The 17,878-nt window shown below is 42.8% G+C and overlaps 1 protein-coding gene and 1 long non-coding RNA gene across 2 annotated transcripts; one reads left to right on the forward strand and one right to left on the reverse strand.

The window, feature by feature from the left end:
- The first annotated feature begins 3,431 nt into the window (after positions 1 to 3,431).
- On the forward strand, positions 3,432 to 8,810 carry LOC135524722 (cytochrome b-c1 complex subunit 6, mitochondrial-like). Its single transcript, XM_064952494.1, has 4 exons — positions 3,432 to 3,571; positions 3,831 to 3,863; positions 4,110 to 4,271; positions 8,608 to 8,810. The coding sequence occupies exons 1-4, from the start codon at positions 3,527 to 3,529 to the stop codon at positions 8,638 to 8,640; spliced, it is 273 nt and encodes a 90-aa protein (XP_064808566.1). The 5' UTR covers positions 3,432 to 3,526; the 3' UTR covers positions 8,641 to 8,810.
- Positions 8,811 to 10,052: 1,242 nt separating this feature from the next.
- LOC135525332 (uncharacterized) lies at positions 10,053 to 11,689 on the reverse strand. The gene is made up of 3 exons (XR_010453123.1): positions 11,454 to 11,689; positions 10,862 to 10,930; positions 10,053 to 10,509 (listed from the first exon to the last, which is right to left on the reverse strand). It is a non-coding gene; the product is annotated as an uncharacterized LOC135525332 (long non-coding RNA).
- Positions 11,690 to 17,878: the final 6,189 nt, after the last annotated feature.

Raw genomic sequence — 17,878 nt, forward strand, 5'->3', positions numbered from 1 at the left:
ATCTGGCCCTTCTTTGGACAATGTGTTAACAAACCTTCAAACGAGCATCAATGCCATACAACACTCCTTCCATGACCTCCAACTGCTTTTAAATGCAAGTAAACCTAAATGCATGCTCTTCAACCGATTGTTGCCCACACCCGCCCGCCCGACTAGCATCACTACTCTGGACGGTTCTGACTTAGAATATATGGACAACTAAAATACCTAGGTGTCTGGTTAGACTGTAAACTCTCCATCCAGACACATTAACTTCTTAGGCCTGAGATCCCGTTAACGGGATCGATATGACAACAGCTATTATCTCCAATTCAAAATTAAGCATCTCCAATTCAAAATTAAATCTAGAATCGGCTTCCTATTTCGCAACAAAGCCTCCTTCACTCATGCTGCCAAACATACCCTTGTAAAACTGACTATCCTACCGATTCTGGACTTCGGCGATGTCATTTACAAAATAGCCTCCAACACTCTACTCAGCAAACTGGGTGTAGTCTATCACAGTGCCATCCGTTATGTCACCAAAGCCCCATATACTACCCACCACTGCGACCTGTATGCTCTTGTTGGCTGGCCCTCAATACATATTCGTCGCCAAACCCACTGGCTCCAGCTCATCTATAAGTCTCAGCTCACTGGTCAACATAGCAACACCCGTAGCACGCGCTCCAGCAGGTATATTTCACTGGCCAACACTTGCTTTGGCCGCCTTTCCTTCCAGTTTTCTGCTGCCAATGACTGGAACTAACTGCAAAAATTACTGAATCTGGAGTCTTATATCTCCCTCTCTAACTTTAAGCATCAGCTGTCAGAGCAGCTTACTGACCACTGTACCAGTACACAGCCAATCTGTAAATAGCACACCCAACTACCTCATCCCCATATTGTTATTTATCCTCTTGCTCTTTTGCACCCCGGTATCTCTACTTGCACATCATTATCTGCACATCTATCACTCCAATGTTTATGCTAAATTGTATTTTTTTCGCCTCTATGGCCTATTAATTGCCTAACCTCCCTACTCTTCTACATTTGCACACACTGTACATAGATTTTTCTATTGTGTTATTGACTGTACGTTTGTTTATGTGTAACTCTGTGTTGTTTTTGTCGCACTGCTTTGCTTTATCTTGGCCAGGTCACAGTTGTAAATGAGAACTTGTTCTCGACTGGCCTACCTGGTTAAATAAAGGTGAAGTAAAAACAATATTGTTGCTCTGATCCTCACATCATTTGAATATGGACACTAGAATGGCCAATCAAATTTTGATTTTTTTTCTTGGACCTTGCCCTTTGATCTTGGAGATCTCACTCTGTTCTTAAACAATTTTTGGGGTGTTTCATTTAGAATTTTGGGGGGGAATTTCGAATTTGGGAAATAGGTCGAGATGTGAAATGGCTGTCCTGTATGTGACTGAGTCCCTTAAAGGCACATATGTCAGAGTCAAGGCCCGCGGGCCACATCCGGCCCGCGAGAAGGTTTTTTACGGCCCCTGGGATGATCTTGATTTATTATTAGAACCGGCCCGCAGACCGCAGCAAGCCGGCAGCCCGCAGATCTTTTACACGCACCAATACTACATTTCCCACAATGCAACGGTGACGCACCGAGCAGTAGGCTGCTTCATTTCAATATTTATTGGCACAGCAGTCGTCAGCATCACAGTAAAATTAAAGTTCAAGGCATTTCTGACGGAGTTAGAAACGGAGCATGGTGATTTGCCTTATCACACAGAGGTGCGATGGCTAAGCCAGGGAAAGGTGCTTCAAAGATGTTTCGAGCTTCGTGAGGAGATTTGTCTGTTCTTGGACAGCAAAGGGAAAGACACAACACAACTCCGAGACGAAATGTTTCTGTGTGAAATGGCTTTTCTGTGTGACATTACGAGTCATCTGAATGCAATGAACTTGCAGCTGCAGGGTCGGGATCATGTCATCTCTGATATGTACAGTACAGTGAAGGCATTTAAAACCAAACTGACTCTGTGGGAGACGCAGATGCGGAAAGAAAATTTGAGCCACTTTCCCAGCTGCCAGACCATGAAAGAGAAGCTCTCTACCAGTGCGTTCCCGGCGCACAGTTGGCTGATAAAATAGGTATGCTTGCCGCTGACTTTCGACGCCGATTTGCTGACTTTGAAGCACAAAAAGCAGGTTGGAACTGCTCGGTAACCCATTTGCTGTTGACGTGGAAAGCTCACCACCAAACCTCCAAATGGAGTTGATTGACCTCCAATGCAATGATGCACTGAGGGCAAAATATGCGGCAGTGGGTGCTGCGGAGTTCGCCCGTTTCCTCCCCGACACAATGCCCCAGCTGCGCATCCAGGCTGCTCAAACGTTGTCTATGTTTGGCAGCACATACCTGTGTGAACAACTTTTTCTTTGATGAACCTGAACAAAACATCACACAGAAGTCGACTTACTGCTGAACACCTCCACTCAATTCTGAGGATTTCCTCCAGCTCAGAGCCTTACCCCGAACATTGATGAACTTGTGGAAAAGATGGGACACCACCAAGTATCACCCTCAACCTCAAACAAGTGAACATTACTGTGCAATCACATATTTAGAGTTTTTACTCAGTTCAAGTTTAAAAGTTAAAGTTTAATATTTGTTTTCACTGCATGTTACTTCTCCTTAAACAAAGTGTTGTTTTTGATTAATAGATTTTTGCACTTTATTTTATTGTATTTCAATCCAATTATATTTTAAAAATATTTCAGTTGAGTGGATGATAGAAAATTGCTATTATTGTTTTTTTCTTTGAAGTAAATTTAGCCCACTTTTGCTAAAATAGAAAATATAGGCTACTGATGGTGCCTTGAATACCGGTTTCTTTCATTTAATGTTCATGTTATGGGGATTTTTATATAAAGGAAATTTGTCTTTTGTGTCTGTTGAAAATTAAAGATTACTGACAGAGCCATAAGAAAATATTGCTTTATTTATCTGATCATATTGGAATATATTTGTTAGGTTTTCAGTAGGTTCAATTAGGTTCACTAGACTATATGCGTCATTTAAAAATTTTTCAATGAACATTCGAACAGTCCGGCCCTCGGCTTGTAGCTAAATTTTTTATTTGGCCCTCCGTCCATTTGACTTTGACACCCCTGCTTAAAGGGTATGTAACTACTCCGTTGCACAATGCAGCAGTAGCGTACTCAACTAGATGCCATTATTAAACATAGAAGAAGTAGCGGGTCGTCACCAGTTACCATAGCCACAAAGTTATAAACCTCGCCCATTTCTACAATTTATCTTCTTAAAATGTGATCTTAAACCTAGCCCTAATCGTAACCCACTGATAACCTTATTCCTAACCTTAAATTAAGACCAAAAATGATTAACAAAAATGTCTACGATATAACCAATTTCGACTCTGTGGCTGTGGTAACTAGTGGACACCGGAAGTAATGTGACGACACGATAACATCCGGTGAGTGACCTGGACTGGTCCGTCCTCCAACATCAAATTCATCATCTAACAGTGGGTCATACCAGGTCAAGAGCATAAACGTCATGGTTTTCGAGGAGAAAATGATCCTGAACGGGGAACCTGAAGATGTAAGACGAGAACTCACCATGTTGTATTCAATATATCGTTAAATAATGAACGGGTCATTTGTTAAAGGCCAAACTTGAGAGAGCCAAAGTGGCTAGCAGATTCGTTAGCATACTCGCTAGCTAGTTAGCCAATAATCTGCTAGGTTGCTTTCGATCAACCAGTGGCAATAAATAGTACGCGCTAGCTAGCTTAGTATATTGCCCAGTGTGTAACATCGGTGTAATGTTTCGAGTGGTTTAAAATGTGTTTTTCTTTCAGGAGGAGGAGGAAGAGGAGGAGGAAGATATGGTGGTATGAATCGATTTGGTTTGATGCAGCATAATTTGCCCACCTTGCATTTGTTCTGAAAACCCACATATGTTCTAACATAGCAAACTGGAGGGAATTAATAGCCTGGTCCCAGATCTGTTTGAGCTATAGCCAAGTCTATGGTCGTTTGTTATGCCAGACATGTTGGCTATAGCACAAACAGATCTGAGACCAGGCTAGGGGAATAGATGGTTTGTGTACTTATTGACCTTGGTTTATCTGTTCCAGGACCCCCTTGAGGTGGTGCGGGACAAGTGTGCGCAGGCAGAGCACTGCGTCCACGCCAGGGCGAAACTGGAGGACTGTGAATCCAGGGTCGGCTCCAAGTCCGAAACCAGAGAGGACTGCACCGAGGAGCTTTTCGACTTCCTCCATGCGCGGGACCACTGTGTATGTGAGATCTACCCATACACTTTCACCAACAGTGAAGAAGGGGGTGCAAGGGAATACATACAAGCAGGCATGAGAGTGCATGTGACTCCATTGATAATGCCTGCAGGTCTTGGTAGAGCCTACTCAAATCAAATGTTATTTGTCATATGCTTCGTAAACAACAGGTGCAGACTAACAGTGAAATGCTTACTTACGGGCCTTTCCCAACAATGCAGAGAAAGAATTATAGAAAAGGAATAAATACACAATGAGTAACGATAACCTGGCTATATACACAGGCTACCAGTACCGAGTTTATGAGCAGGGGTACGAGCTAATTGAGGTAGATAATGCACAGTTGAAGTCGGAAGTTTACATACACCTTAGCCAATTACATTTAAAATCATTTTTTTCACAATTCCTGACATATAGTCCTAGTAAAAAATCCCTGTTTTAGGTCAGTTAGGATCACCACTTCATTTTAAGAATGTGAAATGTCAGAATAATAGTGATTTTATTTCAGGTTTTATTTATTTTCATCACATTCCCAGTGTGTCAGAAGTTTACATACACTCAATTAGTATTTGGTAGCATTGCCTTTAAATTGTTGAACTTGGGTCAAACGGTTCGGGTAGCCTTCCACAATAAGTTGGGTGAATTTTGGCCCATTCCTCTTGACAGAGCTGGTGTAAATTGAGTCAGACTTGTAGGCCTCCTTGCTTGCACACCCTTTTTCAGTTCTGCCCACAAATAATCTATAGGATTGAGGTCAGGGCTTTGTGATGGCCACTCCAATACCCTGACTTTGTCCTCAAGCAATTGTTCCAAAACTTTGTAAGTATACTTGGTCATTGTCCATTTAGAATACCCATTTGCAACTAAGATTTAACTTCCTGACTGATGTCTTGAGATGCTGCATCAATATATCCACATAATTCTCCTACCTCATGATGCCATCTATTTTGTAAAGTGTCCCAGTCCCTCCTGCAGCAAAGCACCCCCACAATATGATGCTGCTACCCTTGTGCGTCATGGTTCGGATGGTGTTCTTCGGTTTGTAAGCCTCCCCCTTTTTCCTCCAAACATAACAATGGTCATTATGGCCAAACAGTTCTATTTTTGTTTCATCAGATCAGAGGGCATTTCTCCAAAAAGTACGATCTTTGTCCCCATATGAAGTTGTAAACTGTAGTCTGGCGTTTTTGGAGCAGTGGCTTCTTCCTTGCTGAGCGGCTTTTCAGGTTATGTCAATATAGGACTGGTTTTTACTGTGGATATAGATACTTTTGTACGCGTTTCCTCCAGCATCTTTACAAGGTCCTTTGCTGTTGTTCTGGGATTAAGATGCACTTTTCGCGCCAAAGTACGTTCATCTGTAGGAGACAGAACGCGTCTCCTTCCTGAGCGGTATGACAGCCCATGGTGGTATGATTGTCCCATGGTGTTTATACTTGCGTACTATTGTTTGTACAGATGAACGTGGTACCTTCAGGCATTTGGAAATTGCTCCCAAGGATGAACCAGACTTGTGGAGGTCTACAAATATTGTTTTGAGGTCTTGGCTGATTTCTTTTGATTTTCCCATGATGTCAAGCAAAGAGGCACTGAGTTTGAAGGTAGGCCTTGAAATACATCCACAGGTACACCTCCAATTGACTCAAATGATGTCAATTAGCCTATCAGAAGCTTCTAAAGCCGTGACATAATTTTCTGAAATTTTCCAAACTGTTTAAAGGCACAGTCAACTTAGTGTATGTGAACTTCTGACCCACTGGAATTGTGATACAGTGAATTATAAGTGAAATTATCTATCTGTAAACAATTGTTGGAAAAATGACTTGTCCTAACCGACTTGCCAAAATTATTGTTTGTTAGCAAGAAATTTGGGGAGTGGTTGAAAAACTAGTTTTAATGACTCCAGCCTAAGTGTATGTAAACTTCTTACTTCAACTGTACATATAGGTAGGGGTAAAGTGACTAGGAAACAGGATAGATAATAAGTAGTAGTAGCAGCAGCAGCTTATGTGATGAGTCAAGAGTTACTGCAAAAGAGGGTCAATGCAGATAGTCCGGGTAGCTATATGGTCAACTATTTAGTAGTCTTATGGCTTGAGGGTAGAAGCTGTTCAGGGTCCTGTTGGTTCCACACTTGGTGCATCGGTACCACTTGCCGTGCAGTAGCAGAGGGAACAGTCTGATGTATTGTTTTATTTATTTATAGGGGACAATGCACATTAATCAATATTACAATAATGCAACAGCCATGTAAATGTGCTGGGGATAGCCAAAAGATAATTTGCATTCATAGTCCCTGGGCAGTTAAGGACAATTACACAGCCACAATACAAAACTCACTAAAACAATACAAAATACCAATACATTACATCCAATAATATATCATTCTAACAACAACAACACTATCATCAACTGTAGTCTTACATATGAGGAACCACAGATAACTTGTGTACAGGTTTGGATAGATTTTAGCCATGTTTTCAATTCAAATTTAAAAGTACAATAATCAGTGATTTGGGTTCCTGGAGTCCTTGACCATTTTTAGAGCCTTCATCTGACAACGCTTAGAGGTCCTGGATGGCAGGGAGCTCGGCCACTGTGAGGTACTGGGATGTACGCAGTACCCTCTGTAGCCTTGTGGTTGGATGCCAAGCAGTAGCCGTACCAATCGGTGATGCAGCCAGTCAGGTTGCTTTCACTGGTGCAGCTGTAGAACTTTTTGAGGATCTGAGGGCACATGACAAATCTTTTCAGCCTCCTGAGGGGGAAGAGGCGTTGTCATGCCTTCTTCATGACTGTGTTGGTGTGTGTGAACCATGTTAATTCATTAGTGATGTGGACACCGAGGAACTTGGAAGTTCTCAACCCTCTTCACTATAGCCGGTCGATGTGGATGGGGGCGTGCTTGGCCATCCATTTGATGTAGTCCATGATCAGCTACTTTGTCTTGCTGATGTCGAGGGAGAGGCTGTTGTCCTGGCGACACACCTGCCTGGTCACTGACCTCCCTGTAGTCTGTCTCATCGTCGTTGGTGATCAGGTCTATCACTGAAGTGTCTTCAGCAAACTTAATGATGGTGTTGGAGTCGTGCCTGGCCGTGCAGTCATGAGTGAACAGGGAGTACAGGAGGGGACTGAGCACGCACCCCTGAGGGGACCCCGTGTTGAGGATCCCGTGTTGTCGTTGCTTACCCTTACCACCTGGGGATGGCCCGTCAGGAAGTCCAGGATCCATTTGCAGAGGGAGGTGTTTAGTCCCAGGATCCTTAGCTTAGTGATGAGCTTTGAGGGCGCTATGGTGTTGAACGCTGAGCTGTAGTAAATGAATAGCATTCTCACATAGGTGTTCCTTTTGTCCAGGTGGGAGAGGGTAGTGTGGAGTGCAATAGAGATTGCATCATCTGTAGGGGCGGTATGTGAATTGGAGTGGGTCCAGGGTGTCTGGGATGATGGTGTCGATGTGAGCCATGACCAGCCTTTCAATGCATTACATGGCTACAGATGTGAGTGCTACGGGGCGAAAGTAATTTAGACAGGCTACCTTGCACAAGGACTATGGTGGTCTGCTTGAAACACATAGATATTACAGACTGGTACTGTATGTAGGCTGGAGGTAGATCTCTGTCTGCCAATAATGAACATGACACTGAAGCTGGCTGTCAGACTGACAGGAGAGTGATATCAGTGGGTTCATCTCAATCGTATATAGTGGTTTTCTCTTCTTGTCTCCTCTCCTTCATCTGTACTGTTCTGAAAACAGTTGACAGAACTGTGGTTGAAACCATACTGGGTGTTTGCATTCACCTGTCCAGTTCCTTCACGTCAGTGCAGATGATGGAGAGAACGCGACTTAAGACTATTGAGATGCGTAGTAGTATACTCCCTCCCTATATCTCTAGGGAAAATAATAGCCTAGTATTACTGTCAGCATTGGGCTAATCATCCAGGTGTACCACCACAACTGATGCATGGGTAAATTAGATGACTCAACATTTGAACTTCTACAAGCAAGATTATATCCAGGATTCAGTGGATTTACTCTATTGCATGCTCCTCCTTCATTAAGTTCCTCATGATTGGAGATGTTAGAATTTGAGAACAGTAGTTGAATAGCAGGATGGAGGAGAAGGCTGTGGAGAAACGGGGACATATGAGTGGACCGAACCTCATTTGGTGATAAGTCTGGGTGCTTTCTATCGTCAGACAGGAGGAATGAATAGAACATACTCCCAACTTTGGATGGGATGACTAGCTACTTTAGGAGACAAGTGTCACTCACTTTGCATACATTTGTACAAGACAGTTTGCAATAACTTGTCCTTTAATTTCTGTCCTACAGGTGGCTCACAAAGTCTTCCATTCTGTCAAGTAAAGTCCCTCCAGCTCCCTGCACTACTGGCAGAAGTTCCTTGTCAGATATAGACAACTACCATTTAACTTAAGTGACAAGTACCTGGTTTTAAAGGATTCCTCTGAGTCTAAGTTGTAACCTCATACACACTGTATTTGTTCATGTGAATAAATTATAAATTAAGTGTTGAATCAGTGTTTGTTTTCTGTGGTTGGATTTAATATATTGGATGATGCGTCTAATCTTGTCTTATCAGCTGGCGGTATAGCTATTGAGACGGAATAATGCATCAATTTGACAAGTGCAGCATACATTAATTTGGTCTAAACTGGATAATTGCAAAGCATTACAATTGTTTTATGTTTAGCTTAAACGCATTTTCACTTAATGAAAACCTCTTGTATTGCATGCCTTCACAAGTACAATCATACTATATGGCACAAGAGTAGCCTAATGTGCCATGAAATATGTATCACAGGTTCCCCATCCGAATGTCTGTGCCTCTACTGATCGCTACATAGCTACTTCATTGCAGAGAAGACTGGCGTGGCGTTTGGCCAGAGCAATGAGACTGGGTAGCCAGGCAATCATCCGAAGGCAAACTGGACCATCGAATTAGGAATTAGTATACTAACTTAATAGGATCTATGAACTGGACCATCAATGCGTCCTCTACCGTACACAGGCAAAACTAGGCTTCCTCTGCTAGTTAGCTACTTCCTTATTTTGTCTCCTGCCCGCCCGGAAGGGCTCTCGCAATTCGGGGCGTTCCTGCATCTGCAGGAACCCCTCTTTATACTTCTAAAGGTCAATTTCTAAAATAGGACTCCGATTCACATGCGGGAGCGCTCAAGTACATTACAGTAAACCCCACAGAATAAGAGGCGGGGGCGACAACAGCAGATAGACACGTCCTTCGCCCCCGCAGTTCTGTTAACGATGTCAGTTGTTTGGCAGGCGTTTAGGACTCTGGGTAATAACTTGCGAGTTGGAAAACTACGACTCCTATACACAGCAGGGAGGACAGGTAACGTTAGCTAACACACCGGTGAACCTCGCCCCCGCTTATCGGGCACTGTTTCCCGAAGTTATGTTATTAACGACGGCGAGGACAGGTGTACAGCTAGCGGGAGCGAAGGACATTTTGCTAGCTAGTTAGGACCCCAGTACACAGCAGACGAGATAGGTAGCTAACGAATCGAGGTGAAGTTGGTTTTATATTCGACAAAAGCCATTTAAAAATGTAAAATTCAACAACTCATTCACCGTTTGTCACAGAATCATCAAGCTAGTTATGATTTGTTCTACAAATGTCAACCATACTATTAGGACCTTTGTTTTGAGTAAAAATTCCAGTTTTGACTTGATAGAAATACATAAAAATCTATAAAATGCCATTTAAAGCGGTAAAAATCAATAACGTTAATTCACTGTTTGTCACAGAAACATCAAACGATGTATGATTTATTCTATACATGTCTGTCATACATTTTTCAGTTTTGATTTGATAGAAATACATAATCTCAAATATTGCATTTAAAGATGAAAAAATCATTAACTAATTCAGTGATTGTCGCAGAAAAAAATTGAAAATATGCATTTATTTGCATAACTTTAAAGATATGTTAATTTCAAGTTAAATTTGTTATATAGGAAGTTAGACAATGTTTACAATCTTAAATTGTATGTCAAATCAATGTTTGCATTTTAGTGCAACAGTTCCACATGTTAAAGTAGTTACAAGGCACACCAGTCATTTATTTATACGTCTCTAATTTAACAGCAGAAAAGCCCCTTTCAATCATTTTCTATTTTGGCTTTGTTGAAGTTCTTCTTTGTCATCCCAAGACAAACTGAATGGTGCCATCTCTGGCACACGGAGCATTCTATCTGCAGTATTAAAAACACAAAACAGGGTTATGTTTATTTACATGTAAATTACAGTTCTGGAATACCCTAATTCTGTTACATGCTTTTGCAATGAGGAACATTTTCAAATTAAATAGGATTTTTATTCAATTGCAAAATTGAATTTAAATGACATGCATTTGACCACAACCCTGACAGAAGCACATAACTGAGGTATTAATCATGGTTGAGTATTCAGGCAATATAAATCATAGAGGTATACATTTGCAAAAAACTTATGTGTTGATTAAAAAAAAGGTATCACACATCAATGTTGTATTATCAAACATTATAATAATGTCAGTCTTTGAATAAAAATTCCACAAAAACAAACCCAGATGGTCATCATTTGTCTGTGGATGATGCAAAGCACACATTGAGCAGTCTTGCTTTGCATTGAAGACTGGAAAAAAAGAGGACACACATTTGTTATGCATTGTTGACACATTTAAAGATGTTTTCTGGAACCCATAGTTATAAACGGTTGCGCTTCAAAGACACAATCTATCCACCACTGTTGCATACTACATTGTTCTCTTCACTGTCTGTGCTTTGACCCTTTCTCACACCTTGTAGCAAAGGGTTCTCAAGAGCGAGGCGTTTTTTTGGTCGTAAAAAAAACAAAAAAACATGTCAAGCTTTTTCAAGATTAAACGCTCACCAATTGCAACCTATTTTAGTGCTAAACAGTGTGCATTTTTATGAGATTATATTTGCTTCCAATCTGAATATGGTTAGTTGCCAGTCAAATGGTTCCTTGCCTTGAACTGAAATTGGAAGGCTGGTCTACATTGCCAAGACTGCAATATCAAAGTAGGGAGTTCATTGTTCAAGAGAGTCATTCTGCAATTGGCAATGTATGGAATACAAATGGACACTTTCAGCTGATCGATGTTTAAAAGAAGTAAAAACATTTTTTGACCCACTTTTTCTTCCGTCCCATTTGTTCATGTCTAAATTCTCCTTCTGTCCGGGCAACTCCTCAGCAGCTGCGGAATAGTCAAGGGTGCGCATATGCCTCCTTCAAGCAAGTGTCGGCAGCCGGCCGATTCTTGTCACACTGCTTGCTCAACACAGAAGCCTTTAGTCGGCACATTTTTGCAGAAGTATATACACATTCGCCAACTATACTTCCATGATTGAACTCACAGGTGCCCAATCTGAACACAAGAGGCTGCTGTTGAGCAATGTGGCAAGGTTTTACAGTCCCGACTATTTACACCTCTACCCTTGCTGGAGCTCCGATTTGTACTTTTTTCCCACCAGATAGGCTAGTTGAGAACAAGTTCTCATTTACAACTGCAACCTGGCCAAGATAAAGAAAAGCAGTTCGACACATACAACAATGCAGAGTTAAACATGGAATAAACAAACATACAGTCAATAATACAGTAGAGAAAGTCTATATACAGTGTGTGCATATGAGGTAAGATAAGGGGGTAAGGCAATAAATAGGCCATGGTGGCGAAGTAATTACAATATACCAATTAAACTCTGGAGTGATAGATGTGCAGGAGATGAATGTGCAAATAGAGATACTGGGGTGCAAAGAAGCAAGATAAATAAATAAATACAGTATGGGGATGAGGTAGTTGGATGGACTATTTACAGATGGGCTATGTACAGGTGCAGTGATCTGTGAGCTGCTCTGACAGCTTGTGCTTAAAGCTAGTGAGGGAGATATGAGTCTCCAGCTTCAGTGATTTTTGCAGTTCGTTCCAGTCATTGGCAGCAGAGAACTGGAAGGAAAGGCAGCCAAACCAGGAATTGGCTTTGGGGGTGACCAGTGAGATAAACCTGCTGGAGCGCATGCTACGGGTGGGTGCTGCAAGGTTCCGTTTTAGGACCACTATTGTTTTCAATACATATTTTATGTCATTCGAAAACATAATGTTAACTTGCTCTGCTATGCGGATGACACACAGCTGTACATTTCAATGAAACGTGGTGAAGCCCCAAAATTGCCCTCGCTAGAAGCATGTGTTTCAGACATAAGGAAGTGGATGGCTGCAAACTTTATACTTTTAAACTCGGACAAAACAGAGATGCTTGTTCTAGGTCCCAAGAAACAAAGAGATCTTTTGTTGAATCTGACAATCAATCTTAATGGTTGTACAGTCGTCTCAAATAAAACTGTGAGGGACCTCGGCGATACTCTGGACCCTGATCTCTCTTTTGAAGAACATATCAAGACTGTTTCAAGGACAGCTTTTTTCCATCTACGTAACATTGCAAAAATCAGAAACTTTCTGTCCTAAAATGATGCAGAAAAATTAATCCATGCTTTAGACTACTGCAATGCTCTACTTTCCGGCTACCCGGATAAAGCCCTAAATAAACTTCAGTTAGTGCTAAATACGGTTGCTAGAATCTTGACTAGAACCACAACATTTGATCATATTACTCCCTACACTGGCTTCCTGTCAAGGCAAGGGCTGATTTCAAGGTTTTACTGCTAACCTACAAAGCATTATATGGGCTTGCTCCTACCTGTGTCTCTGATTTGGTCCTGCCATACATACCTACACGTATGCTACGGTCACAAGACACAGGCCTCCTAATTGCCCCTAGAATTTCTAAGCAAACAGCTAGAGGCAGGGCTTTCTCCTATAGAGCTCCATTTTTATGGAATGGTCTGCCTACCCATGTGAGAGACGCAAACTCGGTCTCAACCTTTAAGTCTTTACTGAAGACTCATCTCTTCAGTGGGTCATATGATTGAGTGTAGTCTGGCCCAGGAGTGTGAAGGTGAATGGAAAGGCTCTGGAGCAACGAACCGCCCTTGCTGTCTCTGCCTGGCCGGTTCCCCTCTTTCCACTGGGATTCTCTGCCTCTAACCCTATTACAGGGGCTGAGTCACTGGCTTACTAGGGCTCTTTCATACCGTCCCTAGGAGGGGTGCGTCACTTGAGCGGGTTGAGTCACTGATGTGATCTTCCTGTCTGGGTTGGCGCCCCCCCCTTGGGTTGTGCCGTGGCGGAGATCTTTGTGGGCTATACTCGGCCTTGTCTCAAGATGGTAAGTTGGAGGTTGAAGATATCCCTCTAGTGGTGTGGGGGCTGTGCTTTGGCAAAGTGGGTGGGGTTATTTCCTTCCTGTTTGGCCCTGTCTGGGGGTGTCATCAGATGGGGCCACAGTGTCTCCTGACCCCTCCTGTCTCAGCCTCCAGTATTTATGCTGCAGTAGTTTATGTGTCGGGGGGCTAGGGTCAGTTTGTTATATCTGGAGTACTTCTCCTGTCCTATCCGGTGTCCTGTGTGAATTTAAGTATGCTCTCTCTAATTCTCTCTTTCTTTCTCTCTCTCGGAGGACCTGAGCCCTAGGATTATGCCTCGGGACTACCTGACATGATGACTCCTTGCTGTCCCCAGTCCACCTGGCCGTGCTGCTGCTCCAGTTTCAACTGTTCTGCGTGTGATTATTATTATTTGATCATGCTGGTCATTTATGAACATTTGAACATCTTGGCCATGTTCTGTTATAATCTCCACCTGGCACAGACAGAAGAGGACTGGCCACCCCACATAGCCTGGTTCCTCTCTAGGTTTCTTCCTAGGTTTTGGCCTTTCTAGGGAGTTTTTCCTAGCCACCATGCTTCTACACCTGCATTGTGTACAGCACTTTGAGATATCAGCTGATGTATGAAGGGATATATAAATACATTTGATTTGATTTGCTATGGTGACCAGTGAGCTGAGATATGGTAGGGCTTTACCAAGCAGAGACTTGTAGATGACCTGGAGCCAGTGGGTTTGGCGAGGGCCAGCCAATGAGAGAGTACAGGTCGCAGTGGTGGGTAGTATATGGGGCTTTGGTGACAAAATGGATGGCACTGTGATGGACTGCATCCAATTTGTTGAGTAGAGTGTTGGAGGCTATTTTTTAAATGACATCGCCGAAGTCGAGGATCGGTAGGATGGTCAGTTTTACGAGGGTATGTTTGGCAGCATGAGTGAAGGATGCTTTGTTGCGAAATAGGAAGCCGATTCTAGATTTAATTTTGGATTGGAGATGCTTAATGTGAGTCTGGAAGGAGAGTTTACAGTCTAGCCAGACACCTAGGTATTTGTAGTTGTCCACATATTCTAAGTCAGAACTGTCCAGAGTAGTGATGCTGGATGGGCGGGCAGCGATCGGTTGAAGAGCATGCATTTAGTTTTCCTTGCATTTAAGAGCAGTTGGCGACCACGGAAGGAGAGTTGTATGGCATTGATGCTCGTCTGGAGGTTAGTTAACACAGCGTCCAAAGAAGGGTTAGAAGTATACAGAATGGTGTCGTCTGCGTAGACGTGGATCAGAGAATCACCAGCAGCAAGAGTGACATCATTGATGTATACAGAGAAGAGAGTTGGCCTGAGAAATTAACCCTATGGCACCCCCATAGAGACTGCCAGAGGCCCGGACAACAGGCCCTCCGATCTGACACACTGAACTCTATCAGAGAAGTAGTTGGTGAACCAGTCGAGGCAGTCATTTGAGAAACCAAGGCTGTTGAGTCTGTCGATAAGAATGTGGCGATTGACAGAGTCGAAAGCCTTGGCCAGGTCGATGGCGCTTATGATACCATTTAGGATCTTGAGTGTGGCTGAGGTGCACCCATAACCAGCTCGGAAACCAGATTGCATAGTGGAGAAGGTACAGTGCGATTCGAAATGGTCGGTAATCTGTTTGTTAACTTGGCTTTCAAAGACCTTAGAAAGGCAGGGTAGGATAGATATAGATCTGTAGCAGTTTGGGTCTAGAGTGTCTCCCCCTTTGAAGAGGGGGATGATCACGGCAGCTTTCCAATCTTTGGGAATCTCAGATGATTCGAAAGAGAGGTTGAACAGGCTAGTAATAGGGGTTGCAACAATTTCGGCAGACAATTTTAGGAAGAGAGGGTCCAGATTGTCTAGCCTGGCTGATTTGAAGGGGTACACATTTTGCAGCTCTTTTAGAACATCAGCTATCTGGATTTGGGTGAATGGGAAATGGAGGAGGCTTGGGCGAGTTGCTGTGGGGGGTGCAGGGCATTTGACGGGGTAGGGATAGCCAGGTGGAAAGAATGGCCAGCCGTAGAAAAATGCTAATTGAAATTCTCAATTATACTGGATTTATTGGTGGTGACAGTGTTTCCTAGCCTCAGTGCAGTGGGCTGCTGGGAGGAGGTGCTCTTATTCTCCATGGACTTTACAGAGTCCTAGAACGTTTTTGAGTTTGTGCTACAGGATGCAAATTTCTGTTTGAGAAAGCTAGCTTTAGCTTTCCTAACTGCCTGTGCTTATTGGTTCCTAACTTCCCTGAAAATGTGCATATCACAGGGGCTATTTGATGCTAATGCAGTATGCCACAGGATGTTTTTGTGCTGGTGAAGGGCAGTCAGCTCTGGAGTGAACCAAGGGCTTATATCTGTTCCTGGTTCAACATTTTTTGAATGGGGCATGCAGGGTAGCCTAGTGGTTAGAGCGTTGGACTAGCAACCGGAAGGTTGCAAGTTCAAATCCCCGAGCTGACAAAGTATAAATCTGTCGTTCTGCTCCTGAACAGGCTGTTAACCCGCTGTTCCTAGGCGTCATTGAAAATAAGAATTTGTTCTTAACTGACTTGCCTAGTTAAATAAAGGTTAAATAAAATATTTAAGATGGTGAGGAAGGCACTTTTAAAGAATAACCAGGCATCCTCTACTGATGGGATGAGGTCAATATCCTTCCAGGATACCCAGGCCAGGTTGATTAGAAAGGCCTGCTCGCTGAAGTGTTTTTGGGAGCGTTTGACAGTGATGAGGGGTGGTCGTTTGACCGCAGACCCATTACGGATCCAGGCAATAAGGCAGTGATCGCTGAGATCTTGGTTGAAAACAGCAGAGGTGTATTTGGAGGTCAAGTTGGTTAGGATGATATCTTTGAGGGTGCCCGTGTTTACGGATTTGGCATTGTACCTGGTATGTTCATTGATAATTTGTGTGAGATTGAGGGCATCAAGCTTAGATTGTAGGATGTCCGGGGTGTTAAGCATGTCCCAGTTCAGGTTACCTAGCAGCACGAGCTCTGAAGATAGATGGGGGGCAATCAATTCACATATGGTGTCCAGGGCACAGCTGGGGTCAGAGGGCGGACTATAGCAAGCGGCAACGGTAAGAAACTTGTTTCTGGAAAGGTGGATTTTTAGAAGTAGAAGCTCGAATTGTTTGGGTACAGACCTGGATAGTAAGACACAACTCTGCAGGCTATTTCTGCAGTAGATTGCAACTCTGCCCCCTTTTGCAGTTCTATCTTGTCGGAAAATGTTATAGTTAGGAATGGAAATTTCAGGGGTTTTGGTGGTCTTCCTAAGACAGGATTCAGACACGGCTAGGACATCCGGGTTGGCAGAGTGTTCTAAAGCAGTGAATAAAACAAACTTAGGGAAGAGTCTTCTAATGTTAACATGCATGAAACCAAGGCTTTTATGGTTACAGAAGTCAACAAATGAGAGCACCTGGGGAATAGGCGTGGAGCGAGGCACTGTAGGGAAGTGTCACGACCAAGGCTCGATAAGTTACATACTTATCAATGTTTCCAAAAGAAAAATACGTTTTAACCTCTGCAGGATCGGTAGGTCCTCCACGAGACAGTTGAGTTAACGTAGGCTAATGCGATTAGCATGAGGTTGTAAGTAACAAGAACATTTCCCAGGACAGACATATCCGATATCGTCAGAAAGCTTAAATTCTTGTTAATCTAACTGCACTGTCCAATTTACAGTAGCTATTACAGTGATATAATACCATGCTATTGTTTGAGGAGAGTACACAGTTATATTTAGGCCCATTTGGGCAGTCTCAATCATTAGATCAGTCTAAAAGATTGCACGCACAATGCTGCTATCTAGTGGCCAGAAAAAAAATAACACCTCCCCCTAGAGGCCAAGACATAAAAACAAAAACGACTAGCCCACTGACTGAGATAACATGACATATATTTAGAAATATATGTAACATTAATTACAATAACTGCAGTAGGTACATCAAACCTACATCAAAGTACATTAAACCTCCCAAAATGTATTTTCCATTATCAGTATTTCCTTTTTCAGGCTTTTTCCCTTGAGGTAATGGATTCAACTGTTCAACACTTACAGCCAAATGTTTAATAACCCCGGGTATTCCCACAACACATTCTGGAAAGTCTATAGATACAGTGGTCAGTGGTCATTTTATTAGGTACAACCCTTTGCATCTGGAACAGCGTGAATTCAAAACTGTTGATGAAACTGGGAAAGGAGATAGACTGTTCAAGTTCTTAAGTCCAGTTGGACTTTATGACAGTCAGTAAAAGCTGAGTGTTGGAATTATAAAAAAAAACAGTTTTGTAGACCATCACAGACTGTGTTG

This window comes from Oncorhynchus masou, chromosome 31 (genome assembly GCF_036934945.1).
Source record: "Oncorhynchus masou masou isolate Uvic2021 chromosome 31, UVic_Omas_1.1, whole genome shotgun sequence".
NCBI lineage: Eukaryota > Metazoa > Chordata > Actinopteri > Salmoniformes > Salmonidae > Oncorhynchus > Oncorhynchus masou.

Excerpts from the sequence above, each read along its gene's own strand:
- LOC135524722 (XM_064952494.1), top strand. The coding sequence starts at position 3,527 with ATGGTTTTCGAGGAGAAAATGATCCTGAACGGGGAACCTGAAGAT. Across the intron at positions 3,864-4,109 it reads AGGAGGAGGAAGATATGGTG|GACCCCCTTGAGGTGGTGCG; the intron begins GTATGAATCGAT and ends TATCTGTTCCAG. Across the intron at positions 4,272-8,607 it reads TCCATGCGCGGGACCACTGT|GTGGCTCACAAAGTCTTCCA; the intron begins GTATGTGAGATC and ends TCTGTCCTACAG.